Source organism: Alexandromys fortis, unplaced genomic scaffold (genome assembly GCF_014885135.2).
Source record: "Alexandromys fortis isolate MF-2015 unplaced genomic scaffold, M_Fortis_MF-2015_v1.1 scaffold_31, whole genome shotgun sequence".
In the NCBI taxonomy this organism is placed as follows: Eukaryota; Metazoa; Chordata; class Mammalia; order Rodentia; family Cricetidae; genus Alexandromys; species Alexandromys fortis.
The window spans coordinates 9,818,194-9,829,763 of record NW_026067974.1 but is presented as its reverse complement, the minus strand read 5'-3'; the positions used below and the strand labels follow the sequence as shown (position 1 = coordinate 9,829,763).

The following is an 11,570-nucleotide window of genomic DNA, read 5'->3' as shown; positions in this document are numbered from 1 at the left end:
TAACGAATGAAACTGTTGAAAGTTTTGGGGAAGACATTAACCTTCTTGGAATTTGGTGATCTCATCTAAGAAAAAAAAAAAAAACAAAGACTTTCTAATCATAAAGTCATTTTCTTCTTGGTATGAGTGCTCTGTCTGTATGTAAGCCTGCATGCTAGAAGTGAGCACCAGATCCCATAATAGATAGTAGTAACCCACCATGCTGGGTATTGAACTCAGGTCCTCTGGAAGAGAGGCCAGTGATCTTAATCACCGAGCCATCTCCTCAGCTCCCCCATAAAGCTATTTTTATACCAAAGTCTATTTAGGGATGAAATCTAGTCAACGATATACTCTAAGGCTCTGTCTGCAACAGCCCCTGGTTCCACACACTCTTCACTTGTATATGTTTATATTTTCACTGTTGTTATTGTTGTTTGTATAAGATCTTATTGACTACAATGGTGCCATATATTGTTAAACCCACTGCAAACCAAAAACATAACTGCAGGGTTGGAGAAATGGCTCAGTAGTTTGGCGCACTGGCTGCCCTTCCAGAGGACCTGGGTTCAATTCCCACACTCACCTGGCAGCTCACAGCTGTCCATAACTCCAGTCCCAAGGGATCCAATCTCATCTTTGGCCCATGTGGGCACCAGGCATGTGTGTGGTGCACAGGCGTACATGCAGGCAAAACACCTATACACATAAAATAGATAAATTAAAATTTTAAAAAAGAAAAGAAAACGTAAATTCAAAGTTGATTTCAAGGGCTGAAGAGATGCTCAGTGAGGAAAATGTTCGCCAGGCAAGCATGAGGCTGAGAGCGGGATCCCACCACACCTCACTGTGTGCTGTGCACTTGTAATCCCAATGCCAAGGTTGCAGGGATAGATAGGTAGATCTCCGGCGGTCACTGGCTAGCCAGCCTAACCTACTTGCTGAGTTAACCGTCAGTGGGAGACCTGTGTCAAAAAAACAAGGTAGATGGTACCTGGGGGATGACCTAAGTGCAAGAACACACACATGCTGTGGAATGATCTTTTTGTACACTGTGAAGATGTGTCTTTGCCAAGGCACCCACCGATTGGTTTAATAAATTTCATACCTGAGTAGAACTGTCATGGGGCAGTTGGTTTTAAGATCTGAATGTTGGGAGAGAAACTCCGAACTAGAGACAAAAATTCAACACGGTGATGTTAGACATGGTGATGCACATCTGTGATCTCAGCAGTCGGGACGCTGAGGCAGAAGGATCACACGCTAGAAGCTAGCCTGGGTTACACAGAGAGCCTCTGTCTCTAACTATGAATAGATCCTGAGTGTGGATGCAGTATGATCAGCCAGCGACTGGTTCCTGCCTTGCCACGCTGTTGCCATGGCCACGATAAACTCTATTCCTCTGGAACTATAAACCAAAGTAATAAGCCCTTTATCCATAAATAAATAAATAAATAAATAAATAAATAAATAAATAGAAGGAGAACCCAAAGAAAAACATATAGGCATCCTCCTGAATATTAACCTTCATCAGGCGATGAAAGAAGACAGAGACAGAGACCCACATTGGAGCACCGGACTGAAATCTCAAGGTCCAAATCAGGAGCAGAAGGAGAGCGAACATGAGCAAGGAACTCAGGACCGCGAGGGGTGCACCCACACACTGAGACAATGGAGATGCTCTATCGGGAACTCACCAAGGCCAGCTGACCTGGGTCTGAAAAAGCCTGGGTTAAAACAGGTCTCACTGAACATAGCGGACAATGAGGACTACTGAGACCTCAAGAACAATGGCAATGGGTTTTTGATCCTATTGCATGTATTGGCTTTGTGGGAGCCTAGGCTATTTGGATGCTCACCTTACGAGACCTGGACGGAGGTGGGTGGTCCTTGGACTTCCCACAGGGCAGGGAACCCTGATTGCTCTTTGGGCTGACGAGGGAGGGGGACTTGATTAGGGGAGGGGGAGGGGGTGGGGAGGCGGAGGTGGGGAAGAGACAGAAATATTTAATAAATAAATAAATAAATAAATAAATAAATAAATAAAGTCCTCATTAAAAATGCTTCTTCCTCTGCATATATCTGTAAATGTGTTTCATTTCTACTGACTTGCCTGGAATTAGTTCCTGTCTTCATCTTTTTCTGCCAAGCCTGATGACTTGTGTTTGATCCCAAGAAACCATATGATAGAAAGAGAAACGAGCAGAGCATGATGGCCCATTTCTTGGGTCCTAGCACTCTCAGCTCGCAGGAGGCAGAGGCAGGAAGATCACCGTGAGTTTAAGGCCAGTCTGGTCTACAGAGCAAGTTCCAGGACAGACAGAGCTAAAAGACACAGATAAGACACAGATGTCTTAGGATTTCTTTTTGCTGTTGTTTTGGGTTTTGTTTTGTTTTTGTTTTTGTTTTTTTTTTTTGTTTTTTTTTTTTTTTTTTTTTTTTTTTTTTTTTTTTTTTTTTTTTTTTTTTTTTTTTTTTTTTTTTTTGAGACAAGGTTTCTCTGTGTAACAGTCTTGGCTGTTCTGGAATTCACTTTTTAGACCAGGCTGGCCTTGAACCCACTGAGATCCACCTACTTCTGCCTCCCAAGTGCTAGTATTAAAGGCGTGTGCCACCATCGCCTGGCTTTCTTAGGATTTCTGTTGCTGTGAAGAGAAACCATGACCATGGTAACTCTTATAAAGGGAAACATTTAATTGGGGTGACTGCTTGCAGTACAGAGGTTCAGTCCATTCTCATGGCGGGACATGGCAGTGTGCAGGCAGACATGGTGCTGGAGAGGTAGCAGCTACATGTTGATATGCAGGCAGCAGGAAGTACACTGAGACACTCTTGAGCATCTCAAAGCCCACCTCCATAGTGACACACTTCCTCCAATAAGACCAGACCTACTCCAACAAAGCCATACCTCCTAATAGTGCCACCCCCTTTGGGCTCATGGGGGGCCAGTTATATTCAAACTACCACAACACAGAGACCCTGGGGTGGGGGAGAGAAGAAAAAGAGCTAATAAGAAATCACAGATAGATGTTTGGAATATTGATATGTATGATATGATATTGACCTGTATGACAGCATGTCAAATCAACCCAGATTTGTTTGCAAGGGTCTCACATGGCCCAGCTTCAGTCACACTGTGCCTATGCATGTGTGTGTGTATATAAGCACATGTGTGCGTATTTTGTTTATACATTAAGAACTTTTGGCTTTATTATAAAACTGATCACTCTGAAATAAGAGAATCTTTGCAGTCTTCCTTCAGCCTGTCCCCAATGGGTGCCTTCTCCATCAGTTTCTCAAATTAATTATCACCCTCCACAGAGACCTTTATAATCCAGTCCATCTCTCCTAGCTCATCCTCCAACACATGTCCGTGTCTGTTGCCTTATTTCCTCTGTAACCCAGCTACTTTGTTCATTCTTTTTACTGCACAGTTTTTAGTAAACTCCCTTACGGCAGGAAACATATGTATCATTCTCTGTGTCTAAGGCTTCCACAGACACTGAATCAATCCTGGAGTGTTGGTGTATGCCTATAATCTCAGTACTCTGAATGGCTAGAGTCAGTGTTCAGGCTAACCTAGGCTACCAAAGGAGATCTTGTCTCAAAGGGGAAAAAAAAAGGAGGAGGAAGAAGAAGAGGAGGAGGAAGAGGAAGAAAGAAAGAAAGAAAGAAAGAAAGAAAGAAAGAAAGAAAGAAAGGAAGGAAGGAAGGAAGAAAGAAAGAAAGAAAAAGAAAAAAGAAAGAAGCCGCCACAGGATCTGTAAATACATGAGAACTTAACATTGTTTTGGGGTACAGGGGTAGAAATAGGCTCTCAGATAGCTCAGGCTGGTTTAGTACTCCTGCCTCCATCTTCTCTGTGCAGGGATTATAGGGATGTGCCATCACACCTGGCATCCGACAGCCTTTGATAAAAGCTCTTGTGACAAACCCTGTTGACTTGGGGGCGGAGGGAATCGAAAACGGCCTTAAAACCGAGTAGAAAGAACGAAATGGAGGCCGGGCGGTGGTGGCGCAAGCCTCCGGAGGCATGCGGATCTCTGTGAGTTCGAGGCCAGCCTGGTCTACAGAACGAGTTCCAGAATATTCAGCTACACGGGGAAACCCTGTCTGGGGTATGGGAGGAAGAAGGAAGTAGAACAAGGAAGTGGAGCGGCGGGCATGTTCCGCTTCCACGTCTGAACTCTTGTTTGACACCTTCGCTCCTCCCGACCATAACGGTCCGCAGCTGGGCGCTGAAGCGAGGCGGCGAGGCTAGCGCGTCAGGCGGCGGCGGAGGGCATCATGGGAGCCTCGGGTGAGCGTCCCTGCTGGGCGGGGCCTCCGGGGGTTTCCTGGGAAGGCGGGCCGGCCGAGGTCCCCGCTGTTGGCGAGGGGGCGGGGCCTGCGCCCGCGGGGGCTCCTGGGAGAATTCTAAAACACATTTGAGGCGCCGGGGGGCGCCCGAGAGCTGAGAACGCAGCTCCGGAGCGGGGCGGAGCGGAGCGGAGCCGGATCCTCCCCTGTTCTCTGGCGGGAAAAACCCTGAGGAGATTCTTTCTTTCTTTTTTTTTTTTTTAAGTTTTGTGAAATCTGAGGATGGGGAGTGCAGACGACTAAATCCCACTTTCCTGTGATACCGTAGCCGGAAAACTGTCGAGAGCTGTGGTAAAGAGTGTTTTATCTTCCCCGATACTGTCCTGTGGAAATAGTTCCGTGTTCTTCAGCGCCTCCTGTTTGGCTTTCGTATTGGTCAGTTTCCCCTGTGGCCCCCTAGATGACCTCTTTCGAGACAGACCTTTAGGGCTGACATCGGAATGTTCAAACAAATCCCGGTATTTTGCTGGGTTCTTTACCCCCCTCTGGAAGGGAATCGGGGGACAGGGACGAAGTCCAGGCCCTAGACACTCCCCCCCCCACCCCTGCGCGCGCGCGCGCCCCTTAGTGGGTGGGACGAGCTGGCCTGTCACCCAGCTCTGCCGAAGGCTGAGTGAGGCAGACAGAAGAGTCTAGAGTTCGACGCCAACCATCCAAAAGGGAAAAAAAAAATACCCTATTGTCATTTGGGTTCATGAGCTCCATACTCTAGAAGGCTAAGGGGAAACGAGAAATAGTTTGGTGGATACCGTTAGTGTTTCAGAAAAACCTGCCTTCCTCCACCTCTAAAATAGGTCTGAGTGAGGAAAATAAGAGACTTAAGGCTTTTGGGTTTTTTTCCGAGGCTTCTCTGTATAGCCCTGGCTGGCCTCGAACTCACTCTGTAGATCAGGCTGGCTTTGAACTCACAGATCCGCCTGCCTCTGCCTCCTGAGTGCTGGGATCAAAAATATGCCATCACCGCCTGATCGAGACTTAAGTTTTGAAATAACTGGGGCCGTATTTTTAGTCTTTCGGAGATTTAAATGAAAAACTATACATACACATTTGTGTACACCGTTAGCAGATGATAAAGCCCCTTGGGTGGAGGCGGTCAATGTCCCTTTGAAGGGCCCAGAAACCCCACCCTAGCCGTACTAGGGTGGAAGTTCCTGGAAGAGGCACAAATCAGAAACTAAGTCAAATTTACATTTTGTTATAGTGAAAATACTTTAAAATTCTGCTAAAAGTTAAAATTAACCCGGGTGGTGGTGACACACACCTTTAATTCCAGCACTGGGGAGGCAGAGGCTGACAGATCTTGGTGAATTTGAGGCCAGCCTGGTCGACAGAGCAAATTCAAGGTAAGTTAGGGCTATGTAAAGAAACCCTTCTCAAAAAATAAAACAAAACAAAAAAGTTAAAATTTAAAAACAACATTGTTGATTAATTCAATCAGAATTCTTCCATTTGGAATTACATGAAAATACTAAAATACATATTCTTATAGAAAAACATGTATTGGCGCGTAATTATAACTTACTAACAAACTCTAGAAAGGAGGAAAATGTATTGTTCAGCTCCTGTGTAACCTTATTTTTAAGTATTGCATCTACAGTTATTGGGTATCTTCCACTGATGCAATAAACCAAACCAGCCATTTTTTAAAATCAAGCTGAATTTAATAAACAGAGCAAAGCAACTCCCAGGTAGCTCTCAGAAAGACAGGGGAGAAAAATCACATTTCGGGGCTGACAACCAGGTCTTAAATACCCTGTAGGCGTGGTCATGCACAGCCCCTTGAGAGGAGCTAACCCTTTGGGCGTGGTCTAGAGAGCTTGGAGCTGCTGAGGGAGCTGTTGGAATGTTTTTCACCCCCAAGCTGGAGATCCCCAACACTTTTAACTTTAATTTTACACAAGATGCTTGCAATGGTAATACACCTTTTATCCCAGTACTTGGAAGACTGAAGCAGGAATTCATCAAATTTGAGAACAACCTGAGCCACATAGTTAGATTCTATTCTCAAATCTCCTTAAAATATAATTGATCCGGCCGGGCGGTGTTGGTGCACGCCTTTAATCCCAGCACTCGGGAGGCAGAGGCAGGTGGATCTCTGTGAGCTCGAGTCCAACCTGGTCTACAGAACGAGTTCCAGGATAGGATCCAGAGCTATCCAGAGAAACCCTGTCTCGAAAAACCAAAATAATAATAATAATTGATCTGAATAGATATTTCCAGAATGTCACTGCTTATCTGTGTATCATTCAGTACAGTTTGTAATAGTATTGCTCCCAGCTTTAATTTGTTAAAGGTGGTACATTCAAATTGCTCTAAAATTAAAATGTCTCTTTTTCTTTGTTTTTACTGCTTGTAACAGAAGACTGTCAGTACACAGTTTTAATGAAACATAAAAATATTTCTTAAAATATTTAAAGCTACATTAATACTTTAAAATTTTTTTGTCTATAAAAGTTGTAAAAGTAAGCCAGCCTAATGGCAGAGGCCTTTAATCCCAGCACTCGGGAGACAGAAATAGGCAGATCTCTGAGTTCAAGGCCAGCCTGGTGTACAGAGTGAGTTCCAGGGCTATGCAGAAAAACTGTCTGAGGAGGGAAAAAAACTGTAAAAGTAAACCAGGCCTGATGGTGCATGCCTTTAATTCCAACACTCAGGAAGGAAAAGCAGATAAATCTCTGTGAGGTCGAGGTCAGCCTAATCTACACAGAGGTTCCAAGACAACCAATGCTAAGGGAGAGAACTGGTCTCAAAAACAAAACAAAAAGAGAGTAATAGAAATATATTGATGATAGATGTTACATTATTGGGCTTTGTTGCTTTAATTTTGTAAGGCTGAGATTAACCTAGGGGCTGAAATACTCAATGATTACTCAGTCACTGAGCTGTACTCCACCCCTATAGCTATTGACTATATTTTTGCTGTAATATATTTTATGTCAATTTTTTTCTCTTTCCTCTCCCACAATGTTTCTTCATACTTAACAAAATTCATATTGGACAGTGAATTCAGGTTGTGAAAGGTCTTTTTTGTTTGTTTTACAGATAGGGTCTCAACAACCCTGCCTTGCCTTGAATTTGTGATCCGTTAGCCTCTACCTCTGGGGTTACGAACATGTGACTCCACACCTAGTTTTGTTTTTGATTTTTTTGAGACAGGGTTTCTCTGTGTAGTTTTGAAGTCTTCTGGAACTTGCTCTGTAGACCAGGCTGGCCTTGAACTCACAGAGATCCACCTGCCTCTGCCTCCCGAGTGCTAGAATTAAAGATGTGCACCATCACTGCCTGACTAAATGTTTAATTTCTTACTAAAAGTCTTATTCTATCTAAAAATAGATAGGATGCCAAAAGGTGCTAAGGATTTAAAAGTTTTTTCAAATAATGCCAAGACAGATAAGTAGACTCCTGATGAGTGTACCACAGTTACACATCATAGTAAGTATCTTCTAATGTGGACAGGCAGGTGTACCCATCACAGTGTGCACCTCAGACTGGAGCTGGACCTCACTTGGTAGAGTGCTTATCTGGCCTGCTTAGGGCTCTGGGTTTGATCAGCAACACAAAGGTGGGGGGGGGGGAGTGTGACTCCCAATCTAAAAAGAAACTACTTCATTGTCTTAATTTTTTTTCTTTGTGTCTTGTACTTTATTTTTCTAACCAGGACAAATTCATGGAATAAGAAAAGATGGCATCTAGAGTAAATACCAGTTTAACTTTGATACCCAACCAGAAATGTAAACGTACTAATCACCAGTCCAGCTATTTTTTCAACAACCCTGATTTAGACCCTCAACTCTTATCTACGCTTGGAGATTTTAAAGTCTTACCATTGGAAATATTCCACATAATTTTAAGATATTTGTCAGGTGAGATTTGGGGAATAGAAATATGTTATATAAGATATTAGAATATTATAATTTCCTCTTTATTTCAGCTACATTAATACCATTTGAGAATGTTGATAACGTTCATAATGAGTTTATTTTTCTAAGGGTCCACCACCCACTTCTCTGTCTTTTAGCTAAGTTTACGTGTAAAGTTCCACCATTCTTGCTCCCTCTCCTCTGTCTCTCTCCTCTCTGTTACATTTTTCTACAGAAAAGTTTACTTAGGAGACTACAAGACACAGCCGGCGTGGTGGTACCATGAGTACTGTCCACAATACTATTCAAATTTTGTAAAAAAAAAAAAATCGTAGGCAGGATACAACACTCATCTGTAGTTTCAGCACCAAGAATGCTAAGACAAGATCGCAATATCAGGCCAGCTTGGGTTACATAACAAGATCCTGTCAAAAAACAGAAGCCTTGCCAGGCATGGTGGCACATGCCTTAGGTCCCAGCATTTGGGAGGCAGAAGCAGGAGTATCTCTTTGAGTGTCAGGCCATTCTGGTCTATATAGGAAGCTTCAGGACAGACAAGACTGACCCAGCCTCAAAAAAAAAAAAAATCGAGGGGGCTGGGGAGGTGGCTCAGAGGTTGGGAGCATTGCCTGCTCTTCCAAGGGTCCTGGGTTCAGTTCCCAGCTTCCACGTGTTGGCTCTCGTCCTTCTGTTGTGTGGTCTGGTGCCCTCTTCTGGCCTGCAGACAGACTATTGTATACATAATAAATAAATAAATAAATAAATAAATGAATGAATGAATGAATGAATGAATAAATAAATAAATAAATGAATGAATAAAGGAATAAATAAATAAATAAATGAATATTAAAAAAATCGACACCCAGCAAGTAGTGGCACATCCTTAAATGAAGCATTTAAGGGCAGAGGCAAGCCTGGGCTACAGAGTGAGTTCCAGGATAGCCAGGACTACAACAGAGACTCTGTTTCAGGTAAAAAACAAGAACAACAAAAACCCTCCAAAACCCAAAACAACTACTACCACCTCTAAATTATAATGTGGTAGCTCGATTGTTATTTCCCAGCGTGTTTCTAATGAGAACTAGGTTTAAGACAATGTTAAGATCTTTTTAAGCACTAGGTTTCTTTATTTTTTTATTTTTTTAAAACAGGCTTTCACTCATAGCCCAGGCTTATCCTGGAACTTACTCTATGGCTCAGGCTGGCTTCAGACACCTGGCAATTTGTCTCCCTCAGCCTCCCAGGTGCTGAAGTTACAGCTGTGAGTCTACACACCTGGCACTGGGTTCCTTATTAATAAGTTAATATGTAAGTTAATAGACTGTAGTAATGGTGATCATTTGTATTTAAGTCATTTGTATTATTAGTGAGTTAACCCAAGTTAACAGAGTATTAATAGAGTATACTAACAGTGATTTAAATCATTTGCACCCATATTTTATATACATTTATTTGTTTTTCTCTTTGGTTTTGTTTTAAATTTATTTATTTTTTTGATAGTGAAGGATATTGGCATGTTAAGCATGGTGTCCAAAACAGTCAGCCAGCACATAATTAATTATATCTCAACCTCATCTGGAAGTAGAAGACTTTTAATCCAGAACTTTCATAACCTTGATCTATCTGGCACAGAAGATACTCGTCTACGGGAGCACTACAAAGCTCTAGGTAATTTATGAAATGCAAACTGCAATATATATATATATATATTTTATTATATAATTCTGTAAGAATATTTCCTGGAAATTTTCCTTTTTTCTATAGTATTTTTATTTTCAATGTAAAAGTACTTAACAGTAGTCCTACATACTTTAAACATGAAAGCTGAACACAGTAACTCACACTTGTAATTCTAGTATTTGAAGAACCAAAACCAAAGAATCATAGTTTGAGCCTAGCCTGTGCCTCATAGTGAGTTCCTGAGATCTAGGTCAGCCTGGACAAAGGTGTGAGACTCTGCCTCCAAACACCTTTCTACACCTAAGAGTGTCGCTCAGTTGCTTGAGTGCTCACCCACCATTTCCTGGGTTTTATCCCTAGCACCAAATAAACTGCGTGTTTGTGGCACTTGCCTGTTACCCCAGTACTCAAGAGGTAGAAGATAGAGGATCAGAAGTTCAAGGTCATAGTGAGTTTATGGCCACCTTCATGAAACCTTTTCTGGGGAAAAGGGACAGATACTTAATCCTAACTAAATTAAACAAATAATCTTTAATGTAAAGTGCCTGCCTTTGAAATTTTACATGGATATAGTGTAACCTGTGCTGTTATTTAGGTGATATACCAGCTTAGAGTGTTGACGTGTTTTCTATGTGCTTTGTCTCTGTTTCCTGTGACTTAGAGTATTTGCTTGTTTGGTTGGTTGGTTGGTTGGTTGGTGTTTCTGTGTAAGAGTCCTGGCTGTCCAGGAACTCGCTTTGTAGACCAGGCTGGCCTCAAACTCACAGAGATCTGCCTCCTCTGCCTTCTGAGTGCTGGGATAAAGGTGTGCACCACCATGCCCAGCTAAATTTTATTCTGTACTTATATTCCTTTTCAGCCATGATCTAGTCCTTAAAAGTATAAGAGTGCTGGTGCATGACTTTATGACTCCAGGGCTTGGGAGGCATGCAGGTAGATTTCTGAGTTTGAGGCCAGCCTGGTCTACAGAGCAATTTCCAGGACAGCCTGGGCTACACACACACACACACAAACCCTATCTTGGAAAACAAAACAAAAAAAAGTATAAATTTAGACACCTTACTGGAAGATCATTACTCTCATCAGAATCTGTGATTTTCTTTTTTAAATACTTTTTAAGTACTTTACTTAATTAAGTCATTATACTATAATTAAATTGACCTTAACAAGGAAATACTATATCATTTTTTCTTCTCTTGATATAAAATAATTTGTATCTTTTATTCCATTTATTGATTTTATTTTCCCTAGAGTGCTGAAATAAAATTCTAATTTCAGTTTGACTAATGATACCAATTTAACTATGAAACTAAAATATAATTAACCAAAACATGGCAATAAAAGCAAATATCAGGATGTTATTGAGAGTTAAATAAACATATGATAGTAAGTCGAGTGAATCTTGCCTTTAGTGAATCTTGCCATTCAGAAACATAAGAATGCCTAGCTTTAAAAGAGAGAAGTAATATGCAAATTACTCAAATATGGTTTGTGGTATAGGCCTGTAATATCAGCTGTTTGAGAGGCTAAAGCAGGAGGATTGTAAATTCCAGCACTGCCTGTACTATAGAGTTCAAAGCCAACCTGAGCAATTTAGAGAGACTCAGTGGCAGAGCATGCTCTAGCATGCATGGAATGAGAGCCTAAATTCAGTCTCCAACTGCACCAAAGAACAGGAGGGAGGGAGGGATG

General features: G+C 42.1%; 1 protein-coding gene across 5 annotated transcripts in view; it reads left to right on the top strand.

Annotated features, from left to right (window-relative positions):
* The first annotated feature begins 4,478 nt into the window (after nt 1-4,478).
* Fbxo47 (F-box protein 47) overlaps nt 4,479-11,570 on the top strand; it is a 30,372-nt gene continuing 23,280 nt past the window's right edge. For 3 of the 5 annotated variants that reach the window (XM_050157083.1, XM_050157084.1, XM_050157080.1), the window contains exons 1-3: nt 4,479-4,629; nt 7,997-8,201; nt 9,699-9,866. In XM_050157083.1, coding sequence (XP_050013040.1) covers nt 8,021-8,201; nt 9,699-9,866 — 349 coding nt within the window. In that variant the 5' untranslated portion in view covers nt 4,479-4,629; nt 7,997-8,020. Of the gene's footprint in view, nt 4,714-5,611; nt 5,682-7,996; nt 8,202-9,698; nt 9,867-11,570 lie in introns of all 5 variants that reach the window. The other 2 variants (XM_050157081.1, XM_050157082.1) reach the window with 2 other exon arrangements.